Source organism: Lichenostomus cassidix, chromosome 18, assembly GCF_008360975.1.
Source record: "Lichenostomus cassidix isolate B80296 chromosome 18, HeHo_3.0, whole genome shotgun sequence".
Classification (NCBI taxonomy): Eukaryota; Metazoa; Chordata; class Aves; order Passeriformes; family Meliphagidae; genus Lichenostomus; species Lichenostomus cassidix.
Window position 1 is genome coordinate 3,082,448 of NC_139498.1, and position 22,349 is coordinate 3,104,796.

The 22,349-nt window shown below is 54.4% G+C and overlaps 2 protein-coding genes across 9 annotated transcripts in view; both read right to left on the reverse strand.

The window, feature by feature from the left end:
- The window catches only part of RNF213 (ring finger protein 213), a 44,954-nt gene extending 31,222 nt beyond the window's left edge, over window positions 1–13,732 (reverse strand). For 2 of the 3 annotated variants that reach the window (XM_085077468.1, XM_085077471.1), the window contains exons 1-17: window positions 13,610–13,711; window positions 12,338–12,472; window positions 10,327–10,637; window positions 9,244–9,870; window positions 8,479–8,660; window positions 7,713–7,871; window positions 7,279–7,472; window positions 6,805–7,085; window positions 5,961–6,220; window positions 4,778–4,966; window positions 4,078–4,276; window positions 3,379–3,440; window positions 2,976–3,129; window positions 2,346–2,498; window positions 1,648–1,746; window positions 854–976; window positions 287–467 (exon numbers count right to left, since the gene is read on the reverse strand). In XM_085077468.1, the coding sequence (XP_084933594.1) occupies window positions 287–467; window positions 854–976; window positions 1,648–1,746; window positions 2,346–2,498; window positions 2,976–3,129; window positions 3,379–3,440; window positions 4,078–4,276; window positions 4,778–4,966; window positions 5,961–6,220; window positions 6,805–7,085; window positions 7,279–7,472; window positions 7,713–7,871; window positions 8,479–8,660; window positions 9,244–9,870; window positions 10,327–10,637; window positions 12,338–12,446 (3,283 nt within the window). In that variant the 5' untranslated portion in view covers window positions 12,447–12,472; window positions 13,610–13,711. Of the gene's footprint in view, window positions 1–286; window positions 468–853; window positions 977–1,647; window positions 1,747–2,345; window positions 2,499–2,975; window positions 3,130–3,378; window positions 3,441–4,077; window positions 4,277–4,777; window positions 4,967–5,960; window positions 6,221–6,804; window positions 7,086–7,278; window positions 7,473–7,712; window positions 7,872–8,478; window positions 8,661–9,243; window positions 9,871–10,326; window positions 10,638–12,337; window positions 12,473–13,609 lie in introns of all 3 variants that reach the window. The other variant, XM_085077469.1, reaches the window with a different exon arrangement.
- A 732-nt stretch (window positions 13,733–14,464) lies between these two features.
- On the reverse strand, window positions 14,465–22,342 carry SLC26A11 (solute carrier family 26 member 11). Of its 6 annotated transcripts, none has more exons than XM_085077475.1 (17): window positions 22,090–22,342; window positions 21,616–21,808; window positions 21,344–21,429; window positions 20,760–20,839; window positions 20,412–20,554; window positions 19,953–20,128; window positions 19,783–19,855; window positions 19,376–19,426; window positions 18,589–18,649; window positions 18,353–18,463; window positions 18,195–18,250; window positions 17,952–18,092; window positions 17,208–17,335; window positions 16,724–16,823; window positions 16,373–16,509; window positions 16,046–16,118; window positions 14,465–15,286 (listed from the first exon to the last, which is right to left on the reverse strand). In XM_085077475.1, exons 1-17 carry the CDS (start codon window positions 22,252–22,254, stop codon window positions 15,204–15,206), a joined length of 1,857 nt encoding a protein of 618 aa, XP_084933601.1. In that variant the 5' UTR covers window positions 22,255–22,342; the 3' UTR covers window positions 14,465–15,203. The 6 variants fall into 6 exon arrangements, with proteins under 6 accessions (XP_084933601.1, XP_084933604.1, XP_084933603.1 ...); XM_085077478.1 differs by having other exon boundaries at window positions 21,616–21,830; window positions 22,090–22,228; XM_085077477.1 differs by having other exon boundaries at window positions 21,616–21,932; window positions 22,090–22,191.
- Window positions 22,343–22,349: the final 7 nt, after the last annotated feature.

A 22,349-nucleotide genomic window follows, 5' to 3' on the forward strand; every position in this document is an offset into this window, starting at 1 on the left:
CCAACTCTTTGGCATTTTTGTGTGGCAATAACTTGTGATAACTTCTCAGAGAAAAAAAGTTAAGGTCCACAAATCATGACAAAGCTGCAGTGGATTAGCACAAGAGGAACAGTGGCTCCCTCTTCCTTGGCCTTTTCTCTCCAAACCCAAGCTGAATACCTCAGACTTTGAGATGAGGACTCAAACAAGAGCAGGACAACTTCTCTGTTTGCTGCTCTGTGCAGGGGCAGCAGTGAGGCAGAGAAAAAGCTTCTCAGGGCCTCCTAAAATCAAACTACAGACCTACCATTAAAGCTGAAGATATGCTTGATGTCAGGCCACGTGAGCAGGTGCTGCAGAATCTTATCAAAATCTCCCTCAGACTGCCCACCACTGATGGGCCACGACTTCACAATGACAGCAGACACGAGCTGGCTGAACTTGCCCATGTTGTAGGCAGAGATCTTCTCCAGGAGATTGCTCTGCGTCTGCCAGGGCACACAGAGAGGGTCAGGGTTTGGGATCACACTGAGTCTGTGTCTCAGAACTGGCACTGATGCCAAAGAGTCACCTCCAGTGCTGAGGTTTATTCCCAAAAAGCCCTCTGACATGACTGACACCAGAGTTCATGGTGGACACACATTACAAATATTCCTCAGGGACCCTTTAGAAGGGAATCCGCATTTCCTGATTTCTCATTGGTATTTTTTGGTGGTGGTAGAACAAACAATCCACAGCAACTCATCCAACATCCAACTCCCCTTCAACCACAAGGCACATTCCCATGCCATACAACAGAATTTTTGTGAAATTCCACTTGTCTTCCTCCTCCCTTCCCCACTTTTCTCTTGCCCTACCTGGGTGAATACAATACCTGGCAAGCTGCAGTTACAGCCTCTGTGGCACAGTTCTGGAAGCACCAGTTGATGGAAGAGTCCATCTGTGTGATTTGGAAGTGCTGACAACAGTACACCAAGATTTGGTTCACTGGAGGCTCCTGAAGGGCAAAAGGGAGATTTCTTAACAATTCCGTTTCCAAGGTGTTTCTCCTGACAGCATGAAGAGTGCTGCTATGAACACAATAAAAGGAACCTGGGTATCAGCCCATTTCTGAGGGCCTGGAAGAGAGATCAAACAAATAAATGCTTGGAAAATATTTTAATGACTTCTATCCATCTCTCCAAGCCAAACTTACAGCAAAAAATATTTGTTTCCAGGTTATACCGTGAAAATCAATGGCGTAAGGCATTTTGTAACTGCTGTAGAAAGAAGATGAGGAGACACACAGGGTCAGTTCGGAAGAGACTTACACATGAGGGTGAGCATTTGGCAGCCTGAACACCACCATTTCTGCACAATAAATGAAAAGAGAAGCACCAGCTTGGCTTCCCTGAACCCTTGGGTGTTTAACTTTGCATCTACCGGTTCATAAAACTCCAGAGGTGACAATTGCTCAGAACATACCATTTCCTCTGAAACACAGGACCTGCAGCCAGGCCACTGACACAATTACAGCAACTTTTGAGCCTCCAGAACACAGTTTATAACAGCAATGGCAATTGTTATGACCAAAGCCATCGTGTTTCCATGTGCTCCTTCTCCAAGCACAGCACAAGTCACTCTGTCTGCTCTGACCCACCAGCCAGGACTGCCTGGAGTCTCCCCTACCTGCTGGATTCTTTTCTTCAGATCTGCAAGTAGAGTGTTCCTCCACATCTGGTTGAACTCCTCATCTGGAAAGCTGATATTCAAAAACTTATCCCAGGCCTGCAGGGGAGAAGCAAACAAACCCAAACCACTGAGTGCTGAGATTTCATGGAGAAGGAAATTAAAAGAGCAATGTAGAAGAGATGACCCACACGCTTCAGACAGTCAGCAATCCTTTCAGATGTTTCTATCCCAAGGAGAAGGAACACTCCCAGAGCTGCAAAAAGCAGCTTTTAAGCCCAAACAGTGTGTAAATGTCTCAGCTGCTAAAGGAGATATTTGGATAAGCCACTTCCACCCTGCTGCTGGAAACTGGCCCAGGGAGGGCTGGGAACAGCAGCTCAGCCTGGCAGGAGCTGCTCTGGGCTTTGCCTGCTGGAAGGCCTGAGGACAACCAGTGGGACATACTGGGAGCAAGACAACACCAACAAGGGGCAGCTCCTCACCCTAGCAATGTCTTTAGGAACAGCCAAGGGAAAGCACAACTGAGGTGCTTTCAATTCCAGCCTTTTGCTTCTCAGCCCTGAAGTGTTTCAAACACTGCCCATCCCCTTCCTTACCTAGCCACAGCTACAGAGCCTAGCAAAGACTCAGACTCAAGATCCTGGTTAAGCTACAGTAAAACCCCTTTTTATTCATATTACTAGAAGATCACAAACCCGAAGTTCAGAGTAGAAACAGAAGGTCACATGCTCCAGGTGCTCCTTCAGTAACTTCTGTTTTAAAGCATTTCTGAACCAGGTTCGAGCTTCTCTCAGAGCTCCACTGAGCAATTCTGTCACTGGAACTTCCTGCACAGCATCCCCTGGAACCTGCCCAACAGAGAGGAAAAACCAAAAAAATAAACATAGTTCAAGCAGCAGAGCACAGACAACTGATTTAAATCAGTATTTCTAAAAAGAAGGCCCAAATGCATCCAGAACACAAATGCCCAGCAACACACCCAGCACTGCTTGAATAAAGAGTAGAGAGAGTCTGGGAAAGTGCAGTGCTTACAGGCAGTTTGTACTTAAGCTTGTTCCAGGAAGTAAATACAACAAATGTTTAAGGGGAAACAAAACCAGACATAAAACAAAGCTTATGACAGCCAACTTGAGCATCTGACCTTATATTCAATAAGAACCACAATCATTGGGTGATTTCCCAACTCTCTCAAAGAACCACAATCTTGCTTAGAGTGTGAAGTTCTACAAATTGAGACTGGATCTGATCTAAACCCAGTCTGATGTACCACACTTGTAGTATTTCTGGGTATCTTATATCAAGCCAAGAGGTCCTTGGGTACTCACTGCTGGGGGCTGAAGTTGGGCAACCTTGGCAATCAGGATGGCAGTAGTGGCAGGGATCATGAACAGGTTCACACTCCTGGTAGCCTTGCAGAGCTTCTCGTGCAGCTTGAGGCAGCAGGACAAACAGCACTGCCAAGAACGAGCTCCCAGACCTCTGCAGAGCAGCAACACAGAGGGAGAATTAATTTTCCACTCCAAAGAAAAATTTAAAAAATTAAAAACAAAATAAAAACCCCACCAAACTCACAGTATGGCAGCTAACCATCCCTCCCCTCAGATGGGTTTTAAAAATGGGATAGAAATCCAGGATTCTTTTCTTAACAGAGATTTCAAGGCACACAAGCATGACCCCAGCCCTGGTGCAGATGCAGACCACACTCTCACAAAGGTGCACTTAACTTACCTGGCTGGGGGCTCAGGCAAGGCACACAGCACTGTTTTCAGAATCTTCTCTACCACCTGAGACTGGAAAGACAAAATGCATGGAAGAAATTTTACAGACTGGTTTCTGATTAGATGAAAAAGAGGGAATTCACTATTCTTTCATGTCTTCTCCAACACTTTTATAAATACACTGTAAAATACCAAAACTTATTTACTGGATGTCAGAGCCAATACCTGGGTAGCTTTCATATGTACAAACCCAACCTGCACTTCTTACAATCTGGTGGTTTAAAATCTATTATTAGTTGCAAGGTCCTATTCCTGCTGTCCTCACCCCAGTACAAGTGTTTTCACAACAGCAGGAAAAATCCCCCAAACCAGCAGCCCCTTGCCCAACCCTCCTGTGCAAAAAAACCAGTTTCAGGTACACATCTGAGAAGCTCAGGATTAAAACATTTGCCATCACTAACTAAGAGCAAATCCAGCTAAGAACATCCTCCTCTCATCAATGCAAACACCACTTTTTGCTGCAGATACACCCCCAAGTCTCCTCCTTAGGAGTCTCTGATGTCAGAGCAACTATTTTTGCTTTTAGCTAAGTTTGAAGCTCTTTGTGCCAGCTCCAATCCCCTAGTGATGGTCAGTCCTGCCAAAAGAAACCCAGGAGCCCAGTTTGAGCCTTTATCCCAGAGCTGGGTAAAGCTGCCAGAAGACAAACCTCAGAAGTACTCCATGAGAGGTCAACATTCTCTAATCTGTACAGGACACCTTGAAGAGTAACTAATAAGTCACTGGAGAAGTCTTTTATGAACTCAGCCAGGTTCTCCAGGGGCAGCACACAGAGCCAAGACTTGACCAGAGTCACATCAAATTCCATCAAGTACTTCTTTTCTCTCATTTGTTCCAGCAGGGTCACTCTGGAGGGGAGACAAAACAAAATATTCAGGTTTCCAAGGAACAAAAGGCCAGGAGCTTGTGCAGCCCACAAAGGAGTCTTCTCCTCACTCCTGTACTTTTGCAGCTGCAGCTGAGGATCAGTGTGAGCCCCGCAAAGGCCCAGGGATGGCGGAGCAGAACCAAAGCACTGAGCACAAGCACTCAAGGAAAATAAACTCCTGGTCTTGCTCAGACTCTGCACAACACGAGCAGCTGTAATTCCCAGCTGCTCCCTGGCTGGCAGAACCAGGGTGGTTGTGTTTGGGGGTCACACAGTGCCCAGCTGGGTTACACTCAGTGACCTCTGAGCCACCAATGTGGCTGTGCCCAAATACCCCAAACATCCTCCCTCAGCATGCTACATTTCACACCTTCTAAAAATGAGGGAGGAAAAAAACCAAAACAAGAGATAAAGTTAAGGTGATCACCCCCAGCTACAGCACCAAAACACTGGGTGTGATTGGGAATTCTGGAAAACTCACCCAGCTCGCTTCCTCCTGGTTTCAGCAAATGTTAGCCCTTCCAGCCCTGCCCAGACATCTTCCTCCACTGGCACATGCTCCTGCTGCAGGGGAGCAGCAAAGGAATGCAGAAGGGGAAGGATCCACACCCACTGGTCTACACCACGTTCAATGCACGTCTGGCACAAGTTTGTCAGGTCAGCCTTCAAGCTAAGTAAAAAAAAACACCCAAACAAATACATTGAGTGAAAGAACAGCTTTATCCAGGCCTTGAGAATGCCCTAGGGGTGGGGGAGGCTACATCTCAATTTCCCTATGTACCTTCAGCTAACCTCTGGTCATTATTTTAGCTCCATCTGCTCTTCATTGCAGAGTGTACCTGTCCAGGTTTAAGGCCAAGAGCTGCAATGTTCCTGAATCTCTCTACACAGACCCTGCTGCTGGAGCACTGGGAAGACACAATCCTTTATCTGCAGTCTTCCCATGAGCACCCCCAGTCCTGTGACACCAACAGAGAGCCAGGTGTTCTGGGGACAATTCTGGGCCTTCTTGGTTAGGCTGAAGTACTGCAAAGAACTCTACAGGGAAACATAATGGCTGCAGCTGTGGCAGTGAAGAACTCCAAACCCAGTGCCAGGTAAGCAGTCAGATAGGTAAGCAGCCACTCCAGGGCAAAACCAACCAAAAGTGTGGAATGATGCATGCCAGAGGAGACAGGAAGAATCCAAATGTAGCATTTAAGGGAGTAAATACCCAATGATCCTGATCACTGGAGTTTGTGAGTATCAACAGCAAACAGGCAAGAAGCCAGAAACCGCTTGCCAGAAAAGGATAGCAAATAAGATTTTATATAAAGAAAAAACAACAGTTTTAACTCAATCTATGCCTCTGGCAAGCATGACAAGCTTCAATAAGGGAAATCTGTTTACACAAAAGAAAAATAACAAGAAAGTTGTTTGACTGTGAGAAGGCCCCAGAGAGGTTGGCAAAACTCCCTGCAGATTTTCAGAACTGCACTGCAACCTTGCCTAGATGTTAGCCCTGCTTCAAGCAGGAGGCTGGAACTGAGACCTCCAAAGTTATCTTCAAATGTAACTTTTTTGCTGGCTCTCTGGTAGTAGAGAGCTTGATCCCTGTTTTATCAAAGGGTGCTACACTTGAGCAACACCAGCCTGGTCAGTTAGAAGGTACATGGAGCACTTACTTGGTAACTCCTGCAAAAGCCTGTTTGATGTGATGAATCTCATTCTCTACATCTTGTTGTGACACCTGATCCAAGCACAAGAGGCTACACAGGCCAGCCAGGTCATCTTTAAATGGCAAAAATGAAAATTCCTCAAATATCAGGAGAATGGTGAGCCCCAGAGCCAGTTTGCTTTTGATGACTCTGTCCTCTGGAGGTGCTTCTGGTGCAAAGAAAGGAAGAGCTATTTTCTTAATGTATTTCATCAGCAATTCCTTCACCTGGGATAAAGAAGGGAAGAAACAAACCAACCACAGCATTAGTCTTTCTCATCTGAAGCCATTTTCTTCTGCCAGTTCCAGTGAGGCCACAGGACAGGGAGGAGCAGCCCTGACGACCAAAAAAGACAATGTGGCATTTCTGCCATATTTCCTAGTCATGTCAAGTAAGAAATTTTGGATTTCAGAAGCCCTGCAGGCATCACTGCTTAGAACAGGATCAGGAGCTTCTCCCAAAAAGCAGGCAGGTTTGGAGCAAGAGATGAGTGCAGAGAAGTTGGTGACAGAACAACTGGCAGCAAAACTGAAGGGCCAGGCTTAGGAAATCAATACCTAGACACAAAATCCACTCAAGTACGAAGTCACCATGTCACAGCTCTGCTGCTGATCCTCATGGGGTCTCATAACCACACCTAAGTGCACATGTTGACTGAAATCCCCAAGGCAGTCACCCTGGAAGGATCCCCACTGGTTCTCTACCTGAACTTTGACTGGAAAAGCAAAATTAACCCAGCAAGGTCAATAGCAAAATTAAAGTTTGGATTCAGTAACGGAATGTTTTCTGCCTCTGAAAGAGAAGGGAGTACCTGTTCTGCGCTGAAGTTCAGCTCTGTCCATAGAATTTCCTTGCCATCAAACACCCGCTGGGCTACTACAACATTGTAGAACTGCCTCAGCTGGCCGAAGAAGTTCCTCAGGTTGTCAGGACTCCAGGTTCCAAGAATGCTGAAGATACTTTCTAACATAACACTGGCAGCTATTTTCTTCCCTTCCACCACATCCCTGTTTTTATCACCAGTCAATGTCTTCCAAAAGTTTTTCATCACGGAAGGCTTTGCACACACAATGTCATCATACTGGTGCCACTCTGGAACAGCAACAGAAGGAGAACACAGGAAAACAATCATTGGGATCAGGTGCCTTCACTCTTCCAGCTGCCACAGCAATACCCCCACTGCCCCATGGAGCTCCCAGCTTCAGACAGTGCTGTCTGACAGGAATGCTGGGCCACAGGACAGTAGGGATCACCCCAAGGTACAAGACTAGCCAGCAGAGCTCACCTCCATTGTTGAGCAAGGTCCTCTTTATCAACAAGCAGCGATTCACGTGTTTATCCAATACTGGTTCCTTGTAAATGAACTCATACTCTCCCTTCCCACAGCTCACCCAGTACTTGTAAGGAATGCATTTATCCACGATTTCTTTGGTGAGAGTTACAGCACCTTCAATGAGGTAGCCATGTTCTCCCAGATCCCTAGGAAACACAGACACAAAGGCAGGCAAAGGACATGTTAGCTCATCTACAGACTTCCTTTGCCATGCATTGCTCAATTTCTAATAGAAATAGTGACTGTTCTTTCACAAGAACATTTCTGAACAGCCTTCTCCACTGTGAAACCCTCTACTGCAACCCCCACCTGTGGGCACAGAGCCACACCTTGCACAGTAACTGAGGCCCCACAGAGACTCTGCTCTCAGAGCAGGGAACACTCACCGGGTGCAGTTCAGCTCACAGATGTTGTCCTTCCATTTGGCATAGGAAGGAATGTCTTGACCTCTGATGAACACTTTATGGGTATCAGGGTTGAGTTTGAAGTCTTTGGATAATATTGCATGGAAATACACTGTAACACCCCCATTGCGGCTCACAGAGCTGCAGGAAAGAATTAGAAGGGAAATAGAAAGGGTTCTGTTTGGTTTAACTGTACAAATCACTGTAGACCACAAACCAGATTTGAGCCACAATCTGACTGGCTGCAAGACCCATAAACTCTGCGAGCAGTTCACTCAGACTGATGTTTGAGCAGAACTAGTGCAAAAAGGAAAAATGGGCTCCTAAAGGCAGCAGGAGATACCCTGGCCCAGCAAAGCCACCTGGAATGGCTACATTTTCTCCCTCTTCCAGGTCACACACATTAAGCAGAACATCAAAACAGCTCTTCACACTATTCACCTAAGGAGCTGTATGTGAAGCACATGTTGCTCATAAGAGCCAGAAATAAGAGAGTAATCTCTTTTTTATTCATCAGATGCTCAAGCAGGTTCAAGTACCATGTGCACCACATCACCTGTGCTGCAGCTCCCATTCAACACTGGCTCTCTTGTGCACAACCCCTTCACCTCAGTTTCAAGACAATTCTATTCCCACAAACCCAAGGCACATACTGACCTAATCCCAGCACCTCAATCCCCCCACCTCAGTCTCCTCACAGCAACTCCTGTTAGTGAAGAATGCTGGGGAGCAGCAGGGCTGTTCTCACCTTTCTTTAATCTTTTCCACAGGTTTCTGGTTACTTTGTTCCTTTTTGTTCTTGGGACTGTCAGTTACAGCCACAGCACCCTCCTTTCTGGCAGCCTCAGCTCCTTTTCTCGGACTTGTCTTCTCACTCGCTTTAGGCATTTTCTCACTTGGGGTCTGATTTTTGTCTTTTGTGTTTGCATTCTGCAATAGGGAGACAACGCCCAATGAAACAGGAGACCCTGGAAGTACATCTCCTCCTGGTACACCACCAGCTTCATCCTCCTGGAAATATTGATCCCTCACTGAGGGAAGCTGCTGCTTAAGGAAAATAGCACATTTATGATGGAAGAGAAAGCCAACCCAAACACACTGCCAAGCAGTCAGGTCAGTGAGCCCCAGGTCCCAGAGGATGGGGAATAAAGAAAGTGAAAGAGAACCCACAGCAACTTCCAGTTTACCAGGCCTGTGTTTGAGCAGAGCACAGGCACTTGCAAAGCACAAAATCCTCCCATCCAAGGGGATCCCAGAGCTCTCTGGAGAGCACAGCTGGCTGGAAAAGGGACACCCCCCAGTCCTGGGGGTAACTGAGCAACCCCTCAGTGATAGCTGGGCTAGAACTGACACCCAGGAGAGTAGAACTCAAACAAGAACCTCCCCATGGTGTTCCCCAATCCCACCCCATATCGCTGGGCTCATACTCCTCAGCCTCACAGCATAAACAAGTTACAGTGGCCAAGGGAAGCCAGGCTACCTGGAACACTCACCTGAGTTCACTCACACTCACCTTGCCAGTGGAAGTGTTCCCTTTCTGCTTGGCCTCCTTCCCAGCTTGTGAGCTCTGGGCCCCAGGAGAGGTCTTGGTCTCAGGCTTGCTTTGGGGGGTTCCCTTGGCAGGAGGCAGCCCAGAGGGACTCTCTCCCTGCCGTGTTGACTGCAGCTCCTTACTGCTGCCCTGGGCCTGGGAATCTGCTGTGGCTTCTGGCAGCTGGCTAGGGGCACAACTGCCCTGTTCCACATTATCCCTGGCTGCTTCTCCATGCTCCGAGGTCGTTCCATCCCCCACCTTGTCCCCTGGGGCTGCAGCACTGGGAGCTAGGGCAGCCCCACTGACTGTACTGCTCAGCTCTGGGGGAGTCAGCTTTTCTGCTTCCAGGCTGCCAGCCTCCTTCCCTAGGTGTACCAAATCCCTGTTGCCTTCAGGTGTGTCTCCACTGGCATCAGCAAGTCCATCAGCACCTGGGTTTGCTCCCTCACTGCCAGGGGGTTGGATTTCTTGAGGAACAACAGCTGTAGGAACAACAGCTGTGTCAGGCAACCCTGTGGTCTGAGCTTGTGCTGTGCTTTGAGGAGGCAGAGAGTCCTGTTGCCCGGCGGTAGACATATGTTTCTTTGCTTTACTCTTCTTCCTTTTCTATTAAAAAAGAAAAAAAACAAAGAGCACAATGTCTGTTTATTCATTGTCAAAGACAAACTCTTTGTCACCTCCTCCACTGCAGTGAGTACCGACATCTTCCTGCTACACGGGGCTAACCAACAATGATCAGGAAGAGGAGGGACAAGACCAGCCAGTGAAATACAAGTAACTCTTGAGAATTGTGTTGGTTTACTATTCTAGTCTTGCTCAACGGGAGCAAAGAGCAGCGCTGCACTGTCTAAGCTGACTTGTGCAACTGTGTGGTTTCCCCCAGGCATCACAGCTCTGTGCACACAACAGTGTCAGCAAACACAGCGAGCTTCTCCTGGAAGAAGCCAGGCAGCAGCTCCCCGACGTGGCCAAAGGGACCCACGGGTTTCAGCTCAGCCTCCTCATTTCACAGAGGAGAGAAACAAGTCACAGCTGCTCCCCAGCACCCAGCAAGATCCTCACCTTCCCCCGTGTCACCTCAGCAGAGTCACCAGCCCCGCACTGAGCTGAGGGCTCTATGCTGTCCCCCGGAGCTGTGACATCCTCCAGCAGTGAGAATCCCTCTTCCTCCTCCCATGTCTCAGAAGAGGAGGGAGGTCCACCTGCAGTGTCAGGTGTGGGGTCTGAGGTGTTGGTCAGAGCTCTTGCTCTGTCCATCAGCAACTCTCCCTCTGTCTCCTTTGTTCCAGTGATGGAAGAAGGCCCAGCAGCACCTTCCCCCTTCACCTCTGCTCCTGCATCAGGGACTGGAGGGACCTGCACCTCTCTTCTCTCTGCAATGAAGGCAAACAAACTGTTAAACTGGAGACTCACCCCCTCAGTAGGGTCACAGGAGGGCTTGTGTTGGAAGGGACATTAAAGCTCATCTAATTCCACCTCCTGCCATTGGCAGGGACACCTTCCACTAGACTAGGTTGCTCCAAGCCCCTGGATGGGGGAGAGAATCAGTGCATTCCTGTCAGACTCACTGACCAATGCCCAGCCTGCCCCTGAGCTGTGACTGTCACTCCCCAGCCAAATCCCCCCAGTCTTTTGTTCAGTAGGATGCCCTGTAGTCTGGAACATCCCTCTGGCCGCTAGGGCAGCTGGCCTGGCTCTGCCCCCTCCCAGCTCCTTGTGCCTCAGCCCCTTGCTGGCCAGGCAGCCTGGGAGGCTGAGAAGTCCTTGGCTTAGTGTAAGCACTGCTCAGGAGCAGCTGAGCCATCCGGGTGTTATCGGCAGGAGTCTCATCCTGAACACAAACACAGCTCTCAAGCAGCTCCTGAACAAACAAACTCTGTCCCAGCCAAAGTCGGGACATGAGCACACAGGAGCTGTTTTGCTGTTCTGTGTTCAGCTCCCACCAGTAATGCCACCACTCTCCCTGCCCAGCTTCCTGCCCTCTCCAAGGCCCTGCCAGCAGCACTGAGGTACAGCTCCATCCCTGTCCCTCCTGCAGACACAAATGCAGCAGCAGCACTAGGAACCACCTGCCTGTGCCAGTGCTTGGACCCCCAGGATGAGCAGTGTCAAGACTGACACATCTCAGCTGGCACAGCCCTGTGGACTGGCTGTGTGACCAGTCCCACTCAGCTGAGTCCTCCCCAGGAAGGCAGAGGAAACTCCCTTTTTATCCTCACAGTTTTATCCAGTCCTTAAAAAAAACACCTGTGAAAAGGCAGCATGGGGCCGAGTCAGGCAGCAGACCAGATCTCTGCCTTCTGCAGGGGTTTCACAAGCTCCTTGGCACAGCCTCTACCCCAATTCAGAGAGCAAAAGCTTTGAATCTCAGCTGCTTTGGATGTTCTTCCTATGGCATCTCAGAGCCCAAGATCCCAAGTTTGTTACCCTGCCATGCTGGAGCACAGAAGGATTTGCTAAGAACTGACCCTGTCGGGACTGCAGCAGCTTGACTCTGATTTAGTGTGTTCTTCTAGGATCCCACTTTTTCCTACCAACAAACCAAAAACCATTCTGGTGGCCCAGGCCATGCAGTCTTAAACAAATAAAGGATTAGGAAATATTTCCCCCAGTATGATGGTTGTTGTGTGCTTAATTCTGTCACTGTTCAGAGAGGCAGAATTAGTGTGTTGTCAAACCAAATTCAGGGCTGAATTCTAAATCTAACAAGCTGCAAATAAAAAATTCTGTGTCAAGAAGGGCTCAACCTTTCAACACAAAAAGCAGCACCACTTCACGGACAAAACAGAAACTAGTTCAACACTGAAGACCTGAGTGTGGAGACTGTGCGTACGATGTGTCATCAACTGACTCACTTGTGCGTCCCCCGTCACTCACTGCGAAGTGAGGAAAACTGTCTCTGGTCAGGAACGCCAGGGGAGGTTGGGGTGAGAGTTTGGGATGAGAGCAGCGGGGAATGACCCGGGTAGAGCAGAACCCAGAGCCACACAGGTACCAGAGGTGACACAGGCAGCCCCTGGTCACTGCGCAGCCCCAGGACAGCCCAGCCCTGGCCCCAGCCCAGCCCTCCTACCTGAGTCCTGGTGCCCAGGGCCGGTGGCAGGAGCCAGCCTGGCCCCACACCTGCTGCAGGAGGCGGGCGGGCCGTCCCCGGCAGCCGAGTGACACTCGGGGCACTGCATGGTCCTGGCCACAGCCCCGCGGGAGCCTGCAGGGCCACGGGGGGACAGACAGGGACGGGGCAGAGACACAAACAGCGACATTAGCGTGAGGCAATGGAGCCGCGTCACGCCCCCCTCCGCCCGGCGGCGTTTGATTGTCAGGAAGCGACCTGCGACACTCTAGAGCCGCGCTCGGAGCGTGGGGGGAACCGGGCCGCTCTAAACATAAAAACCCACAACCAGCCGCTGCCCCCGCGCTGAGGCCCCGCGCCACGAGCGCTGTGGGACGCACAGGCCTGCCTCACACGGGGCTCCCGAACCCTGCCTAGGGCTGCTCCGCCGGGCTGGGCCGGGAGCCTCGTTCCCCCGGCTGGGCCACGGTCAGGAGCGGGGCCGGGGCTGAGCCGTTGCCGGGCTGGGAGCGGAGCTGGGGCTGGGCCGGGAGCGCTACCCGGGGTTCGGCCATGGCCGGTGATCGCCGCCCGCCCCTTCCCGGCCCCGCCCGGAGCGGTGCTGCCCGTGGGCGTGGCTCGTATGCAAATAACGCCGCGCGCGCTCCCCGCCGGGATATCTCCGCCCCCTCCGCGGGATATGCAAATAAATAGCGTGGATGGACCAATGGCGTGAGGAAGCGGCGGCGGTATGCAAATGAGACCGTTATGTGAAGTGAGGGGGCGGAGCTAGCGCGGCTCCCGGGGGGCACCGGGAGGGCCCGGGGGTACCGGGGGGACACGGGAGGGGTCACAGCGGGGACACGGGAGTGGACAGGCCGTGCGGCCCGGGGCATCACGGGCAGAACCGGGGACAGGGCGGAGTAGGGGCGTCCCGAGTGAACGGGGAGGAGATGGGAGGACGGGAGGGTCCGGGGATGCACCGGGGAGCACCGGGGGTGCACCGGGGAGCTCCGGGGGTGCACCGGGGAGCTCCGGGCGCATCGGGGATCAAGGCGCACAAGGGAAATCCGGGCGGATAGGGCATCAGGGCGCACCGGGGAGGTGCGCGCGCACCGGGAGGCTCCGCGGTCACCGTGGAGGTGCGGGCGCACCGGCAGTGTGCAGCGGGGCCCGGAGCCCGTACCGCCGCCCTCCCGGAACCGCAGCTGCCCCCGCCCCGCACCGGAGCCCCTGCAAGCCCAGGCCCGGTGCCCCGTCCCGCCACCCGCCAGCCCCGGCAGCGCGACTCACCGAGGGACCGGGCACCGTCACCTGCAGCGCCTACTCGCCCTCCGGCTCTGCCGCGTCCCGCCCAGCGAAGTTTCGTTTCTCAGCCGAGCCGCCAACTTTCGTTTCTGCAGTCACGGTCTCCGCCCAGCCCCGGCCCGGCCCGGCCAATCCCGGCCCCGGCCAGCGCCCCCGGGCGGCTCTCAATGGGTCCCGCCCCGTCCGGCCTCCCCATCCCGCCGGGCATCCCCCGGGCTGAATCTCCCCCGTAGCCCCCGAGCATCCTCCCATCCCTCAGCCCAGTGCAGGTGTCCCTGGCAGCCACAGGGACGCAGGGCGAGCCTGGCAGCAGCAGAGGGGAGCACAAGTGTGTTAGGAGAAAACACGTTGTGCTGGATCCGACAATAAAAAGTGGATTCAACAGTCAAAAGTGGGGACACGGCTGATGTCCCATCCCGGATCCAACCAGGACCAAGCTGAAGACGGGCTCCCAGCAGCCCTGACCTGCACTAGTGCCCACATAACAACCAGCTCTTTTTACCCCCATAATTCTATTTTCTCCCACAGGGGGCAGCAAGGAACTCACTGCTCAGTGCTGCTCCGGACAGGAACCAACACTGCAGGGTGGCCTGGTGCACCTGGTAGCCCTGGCAGGTGTGTGGTGGCTCCCGGGCACCTCTGCTGCCCTTGCAAAACCTGCAGCACCAGAGGCAGCAGGAACTGTGCTCAGAACCTGCCCTCGGGCTCAGATCACCCGCACAGCCCCAGCCTGGTTTCAGTTTCTTTTCCCTGGCATGCTCACCAACACCCAGAAGATAATTTCCCCTTCCCACACAAAAGGAAAAAGTTTTCCCTCAGGAAGGCAGAGATCATGCTGACTCATTAGCAATTTCTGATTTATTACACCGTCTGCGCCAGGTGCTGACCAAGGATTGTTCAGGAAAACTGAATTCCCGACCCTGCCCAGCCCCACCGGGTGCTGTCCCCCGTTGCACAGCCGGTGTCACTGTGCCTGTCCCAGTGGGGCCCAGGTCAGGGGCTGCACCCCAGGGGGACAGCCTGGCCCTGACCCAGGGCAGCGTTTGGCGCAACACCCCACAAACATGTGGGATCAGTACAGAGCACAATCCCAGACGTTTTCCCTCTCCCAGCAGCCAGAGGCTGAGCCCCCCTGTCCGTTTGGAGGGCAGCGCCAGCAGCCCTGAAACAGCTTTGATAAGAACGTGCTCTGCATCTCCGTCATTGTGGCCCAGAACATTAAAAAAGGTCCAGAGTTAAAACAGTTGAATAAAAAATTCCAACAGCTTCCTGGAGGAAGGATGGCTTTGCATTGATCATGATGAAAGGGAAGAGTTTTGTCCCTTCCAGGGAGATCTTGTCCTTGGCTTGCTGTGGAGGCAGTGAGGTGCCAGAGCCCCATAGGGCTGGGGCCAGTGTAGGACCAGCAGACCCTGATCCCAGTGCTCAGCACAGCCCATGTGGGGTTGGGCTGGTGCTGCACTGTCCACACCGGTGTGGGACATGGGGACAGTCCATCCCACACTGCCCAGGAGGCCTGGCTGGGGCAGGCGGCTCCCATGGAGGGTGTTGATGTCACCGGGGTGTCACAGGACTCGTCTCACTGGATGAGCCCCGTGCTCTCGGTGATGCTGGTGAAAGGCTCTGCCCCGCTGCCACCTGGCTCTGCTCCCCCACACCGCTCTGGGACAGGAAGGGGGGGAAGCAGAGTCAAGCCAAAGCTCATGTCCCGACTTTGGCTGGGACAGAGTAAATTTTCTTCCCAGGAGCTGGTTGAGAGCTGTGTTTGTGTTCAGGATGAGACTCCTGCCGATAACACCCAGATGGCTCAGCTGCTCCTGAGCAGTGCTTACACTAAGCCAAGGACTTCTCAGCCTCCCAGGCTGCCTGGCCAGCGAGGGGCTGAGGCACAAGGAACTGGGAGGGGGCAGAGCCAGGCCAGCTGCCCTAGCGGCCAGAGGGATGTTCCAGACCACAGGGCATCCTGCTGAACAAAAGACTGGGGGGATTTGGCTGGGGGGTGACAGCCACAGCTCAGGGGCAGGCTGGGCATTGGTCAGTGAGTGGTGAGCAACCACCCTGTGCATCGCTTTCTTTGGGCATTCCCTCATCATTATTATAGTCTTCCTTTCCTTTTCTGTCCTGTTAAACTGCCTTTATCTCAGCCCATGAGTTTTCTTTTCTGATTCCCTCCCATCCCCCTGTAGGGGGAGTGAAGGGCTCTGTGATGGTGATCTGCTGCTGGTTTAAACCACGACAGCTCACCATGAATCCCCAAGGCTGGGGAGACCTGACTCTTTGGAGGGACACCAGCTCACCCTTCCAGTAGCCAGGCCCCTGCAGTCCCCACACTGCTGCTCTGGGGCTGGACAGATCAGATCCCCATGGCTGTCCTCCAGAGCCACACTCATCACCTCCTGAGAGAGCAGTCCAGAGCCTCACCTGCCTCCTCCCGGCTGGGAAAATGCTGGAATCCTTCTAAGTCTGCAGACAGAAGGACTTGGAGAACAGGCTCCTGAGGGCAGAGAAACCTGGGCTGGGGGAGTGCTGGCCACTTCCCACCCCTCTGGGGCAGAGCCCCCAGCCATCCCAGCATGGAGCATCCAGCACCCCATAGAGCCTCCAGCTCTGTGAGATGAATGTGCTTGAGATGATGAAGGTGCCACCAGAGGGGAGGCCAGCACAGATCACAGGGGATGGCAGCTGGGCAGAGCCCATCAGCACACACCCTCCCTGGGCCTGGGGTGGGCTGGCTGAGGTCTCACACACCTTCAGGCCACAGAAGGCCAGCGAGAGGCCGTGCTTGCGCAGCTCCTGCAGCAGCTCTGCCAGCCCCACCACCACCGTGTAATCGATGCTGCTGATGTGGCAACAGTCCAGGATGATGGAGCGTGGTGGAGATGTTGCTGGAAGAGCAGAAGGTTATGTCCCTGATGAGTTCAGAAATGAGCAGCCCAGGGGTCAGAGCCCTCAGAGCCAGGGCAGGGGCTGGCAGGGGTGGGACAGTTGTGCTGTCGCTGCTTGCACCCACAGTCTTTGGGTCTGGGCAGCACTTGCCACCCACAGCAGAAGTGATGCAGGCAGTGACAGCCAGGTCCCCAGGACAGGCCAGCACTGTACCTGCCAGAGCATGGCTGCACACAGAATCCCGCAGGTGCTCCATGGCTGGGAAGTGCAGGCTGCTCCCTGGCTGCACCAGCAGCACAGCCCCCTCTGACACCTGTGGAAGGGGACAAGTCACAGGAAGCTCAGGGCTGTGACCTGCCCCAGGCAGGGACAACTACCCGAGTCACTCACTGTCCTCCTGGATGGAGTGGGAGAAGCAGGAGCCCCCATCCCTCAGGGAAAATCCTCCTGCACACACATCAGTGTCAGCAGGACAGGAACAGAGATGCTTCCCTCTCCTGCTCTCCAATCCCGGAATATTCCTTTCCTCCTGCTCTTTGAAAGCAGTCCCTGTCCTGTGCCCATGGCTGACTGGGGACAGCAGAACAGGACTGAAGCATCCTGCACCCCAACACCTCACTGCCCTAAGGAGCCCCCTCCCAGCTCCCTGGTGAGCCTGGCTGGCCCTGCCACATCCAAGGGGAGGGGTGAAGCCCACCTTTATTGGGGGTCTGGCAATGGAGTAGAGCAGCAGAATCCCAGAAACCAGCACCCCAGCCACGATTCCATACTGCACCTCCCAGAAGCAGAGCAGGAATGTCACGCAGAGTGGCACAAGGTCCAGCCCTGTAAGAGAGAGAAGCCAGGCTTGGCTGTGGCTTGTCCTCGTGCCACAGGGCCCTCAGGGACAGCATCAGCTCCGCGGGCAGAGCCGGGATGCACCCGGGTCTGGAGGAATCCATCCCGTGCAGGTGGCTGGGGGCAACTTCAGTGGGAGCCCCTGGAAGGGGCCGTGAACTGCCACCCTGTGCATAACAAAGGTCTGAGGGACTGGTGGCCCATTGATGGGACATCAGAGACAGTGATGGGACACTCCAAGACAGTGATGGGACATCAGAGACAGTGATGGGACACTCACTGGCAGGAGCCAACCACTCCCAGACTTTACCATGACTGTGAGAGGATAAAAGGATAAAAGCTCACAGACTCCTTTGTTCTTGTTCCCTCCTGAGGAACACCCAACTCGAGCCGTTATGTTGTTATTTAGTTATGCCACCACGATTAAATTATTTTAAGGATCTGGATGTCTGAGACTGTGTTGCAGGAAACCTGGTCTGTGTGAGTGGGGCTGCAGGGGCTGTGAGGGGACCTCTATCCCAGCTCAGGGGGTGCGAGTGGGGCTGCCAAAGTGGCTCCTGGATGGCTTAGTACGGGGATTGGCCGTTCCCGACCGGTGCCTCACTCTTAACCCGCCAGAGCGTCCGGAAGATGCCAGCGTCAAACATGGGCACCACGGCCGAGATGATGACAGCGGCCAGCGCAGCTTTGGGGATGTAGTAGAAGAGCGAGGTGAGGTATGCCAGGGACAGCAGGACCAGGGCACCTGCGGGAGAGGGGACCCCTGAGCCACGGGCACCGACACCCAGGGGTCCCTGATGCCCCTGATGCAGAGCAGCCCAGGGGCAGGGCAGGGTCAGGGCTGTACCTGTGACCAGCCCTCCCGCGGGGGTGCAGACCCCTGACTGAGCATTCACCGCCGTCCTGAAATGCAAACCCATCCATCCCAGGCTGGGCAGGGGTTTGGGGGAGCTGGGGGCTGCCCCTGCCCACTGCCCAAAGACCCCACCCAGGAGAACTGCCCACCTTATGAGGGAGGAACACGAGCAAGTGGGATCGCACAGCAGGAAGGGAGGTGCCCTCAACACAAGGGAAGGTGGCCATGGGACACATGCATAGCCCGGCCACCAAGGTGGGCTGCTGGGGACGAGGACATGAGCTCAGGGACCCACTGGGGTTTGCACAGTCTTCCACCCAAGATCTTGCAGAGCCCCCTCACCACACAGTCCCAGCGAGTGTCTTGCTTCCCCTCTGCTACCCACCGGCCAAAGCTGCCCGTGATGGGATACGAGGAGACAAAGGAGCCCAGGACATTGGCGACACCTGCAGAGAGGAAGGAGAGGGACTGGTGAGGCACTGCTGGGTCTGTGTCCCCACCACGACCTCCTCCCTTCCCAGTATCCGGGGCCAGACAGCGCCCATCCGTGTAAGAGTGACTCAACCTGCTCTGGAAATTCATAAGCTTGGGTGGGGGCAACATGCAAGGTAAGGAAGGGAAAACTTCAGGTAGAGGTAGGACTGCTGAGATGGGTGAAAGGAATAAGGGAGTGTCTTTACAAACAAATGGCTGGTAAGATAATATGGATACTAAGAGATAGAAAAAACAATGGGTAGGATTTCCATAGGAATTACCCAAAATTTTGTTAATAAACTACAAGAACAGAGACACAAGAAGAAGAAGAAAAGGGGAATGTATATTGGGGATGTCTGTATTTGGGGGGATGTATATTAATTAGGCATTCCAGGAAATCTGTACCTCTCGAGTACCTCAGCCAATGGGCAAAGAGAGAGGGAGCCTGTGGCTGGGAAATTAGGATAAAAAGAGGCTGCGTCCTCTATCAATTTGAGAGAAACCCCATGGGAAATGCCCATGACCTCTCCCTTTATTCATGAATAAATATGGAATCCTCTGTCTCCTTTTTGGACATAAACCTCTGGCGTTTGTGGATTAATTTTCCTGTCATGGGGATCTCAGGTAGCTCGGGGGCTGTGGGACACCCGGCAGTGCTGGGGCTGAACCCCCACCCCTGCCCTCCCACAGCCTCTTACCCAGAGCCAGCAGCTCCTGGTTGGGGTCAATCCTGTAACCATTCTGCGAGGCTGAAAAGAGATGTTGGCGTTGGTCTGAGGTTCCCACAGGAATGACCTGCCATGCACATGGAGCAGGGCCAGCAGTGGCTGGGACAGGGTGCCCTGATGTGGCTCCCCTCGGGAACAGGAGCACCCCAAGACAACACTCACATCCTGGGTAAATCTCAGCTGTGCACCCCGCAGGACCCCTCCTGCCAGCCTATGCTATGAACTGTGCTTGGCACAGACAGCCCAGTCCCTCCCAGTGCCCCAATGGGAACAGCACCTTCCCCAGCACCCTGAACCCCTGCAGAAACCCCTCCCCAGCACCCCGAGCCCCTGCAGACCCCACTGAGCACAGGGGCAGGACCCTGGCACAGCCATACCAAAAGCCTTGGCGATGGCGATGGTCTCCAGCAGGCCCATGAGTGGCACCACGGCCAGCCCGACCCCCATGTCCTGGGAGGGAAGGATGCAGTGAGGGAGGGCTGGGAGCCAGCACATGCAGGAGGGAGCAGAGCAGCCCCCAGGGAGCTCAACCTCTGCCAGCACCCACCTCCACCATGCTCTGGAAGGGGACAGTGCCGTTGGGTGCTACCAGGGAGAAGCGTGGTGGTCGGAAGGCTGGGAGGCCCTGGGGGATGCTGCCGGTGAGCCTGAAGGGCTGGGAGCCCATCACCTGGAAGGAGTAAGCAACCAGGCCAGCAAACAGGACGACGAGGGCATTGCGTGCTGCAAAAGTGGAGAGAGCAACTGTAAGACCTGCCCAGAGCCCAGGGCAGTGGGAGGGAGGGCAGGAGATACTGCTAGGAGTGCAGTATCTAAGCTGCTGAGGACTTTGAAGCCTTAGGAAGGGACACAGTGGCAGGACCACCCTTTGGGACTTTGTCCTCCCTGACCCACCTCCAGGTCTTGGCTCCTGCCAACCTGGACTCTATCCATTTCAGGCTGTCTCTTCCCCAACCCGAAGAGATGAGCCCCTGGGAGTGGACAGGGCAGGGGACAGCTGACACACCTGTGGCAGAGATCCAGACGATCAGGTAGCTGATCCTGACCGCCAGGGGTTCAGCAGAGGCAGCTCGGGGCAGGTGGCTCTTCATGGCCCAGAGCCCTGTCAGCGCAGCCAGGCAGGTCAGCCCCAGCACAGCGTCCCCAGCCCTGCAAGAGACACATCAGTGCCACCCCAAGCACACAGCAGGGCACAGGGAGAGCCCCCACAAAGCCCCAGGGCAGGGGGGGGTGTGTCACAGTGCTGGGCAGACAGAAATCAGTCCAAGCTGTGACCAAAGAGATGGGGAGTGAAGCAGCAGAGCCCAAGGTCCTGCAGCTACAGGAGAAGGAGCAGGGCAGGGATGGTGCCGACCTGGTCTCCCCGATCCTCCGCAGCGTCTCATAGACCTGCAGGAAAAACTGCCTCGGGATCCCCTGCAGCCCCAGGATGTTCTGTGCAGGAAGACAAAGTGTGGTGACAGCCCGGCATAGCCCAGCCATCCCCCGTGACCGCAGCCATTGGCTAACACTGGCCTGCCAGCTGCTGCCAGAGGCTCTGATTTGGGTTAACCACAAAGGAAGTGTGGCAGCCCAGCAGAGCCTCAGGTCCCTGAGAGGCCAGCAAGGAGCTGGTGGGGCTGCAAAACCTCCCCAACTCCCAAGCTACAAACCCACCGTGCCATAGAATAACCCAGTGTCTCCTGCAAGTGACCAAATCAAATGTCCTGGTTTTACTGGTGTCCTGGATGCCACCAGCTGGTCACCAGCAGAGGGTGTGTTCAGCTTGGTCTGCTCAGAGCAGAGTGCTCAGGGAGCCAGGACAACCACTGTCAGGGGGTCCCATGACCCCTTTGGGGCTCTTTCCTCTGGTACCATCACCCAGCCTAGTATAAAATATCCCAGTTCTGCAGCACTAGGAGAGAGCTGGTGAGGCATCCAGGACAGGGCAGATCCTACCTTGATCTGGTTGAAGCTAATGGTGATGGAAGCAGCTGATGTAAACCCCTTAATGACAGGGCAGGAAATGAAATCCAGAAGGAATCCTGCATGGGATGGGAGGCAGTGAGCAGCTTGCTGGCCCCAGTGGGGCCTCGTTTGTGTGCACTGAGCTGTCACGAGTGTTAGCAGGACAACCCCAGTGTCCCAAACAGCAGAGAGGAGGTGGGAACAGCTACAGGATGTACAGCAATATCCTAAAAATATATCTGTGCATGGCAAGAGCATCTCACCGAGGTGCAGGAGCCCCATGGCCAGCTGAATGCAGCCAGAGAGGAAGGCGAGGAGAACGGCATAGACGGGCTCATGGAAGGCATACGAGGAGACGAGCAGGGACATGATGGCCGTGGGACCCAGCGTCACATCCTTGGCGGTGCCCAGGAAGCAGTAGACAAAGCAGCCCATGAAGGAGGAATAGAGGCCGTACTGCAGGGGGACAGAAGGGGCACTGGCACAGCCCTGGGAGCTGGGAGAGGCTAGACACCTCCCGGACTAGCAGGGCTGGACTGATCTCGGGACACTCCAGGGCCCTTGGCACACGTATGGCATCCTGTCCAGGAAATGAGCGACTGCACAGGGCCAGCCCTTGGTCACCCAGCCAAGTTCAGCCCTGCCTGCCGCACTGCCGGGGCTCGGGGAGCAGGGATCCCGGATCAGTCCGGGGAGCGGGAGGTCACCAGCTCCCAGCCCCGGTCCCTGGCACCCACCTGCAGCGGCAGCCCGGCCAGCTCGGCGTAGGCCAGCGCCTGGGGCACGGTGGTCAGTCCCACGGCCAGCCCGGCCAGCAGGTCCAGCGGCAGCCAGGCCCGGGAATACCGCGGGAGCCACCGCAGGATCGGCAGCGCCGGGCGCGGGCAGCGGGACCCCGGCATGGCCGGGACACGCCGCGAGGCCGGGGCTGTGTGGAGCCGCCGGTGCCAGCCCGGTACCAGCTCGATACAGCCCGGCACCAGCTCGGTACAGCCCA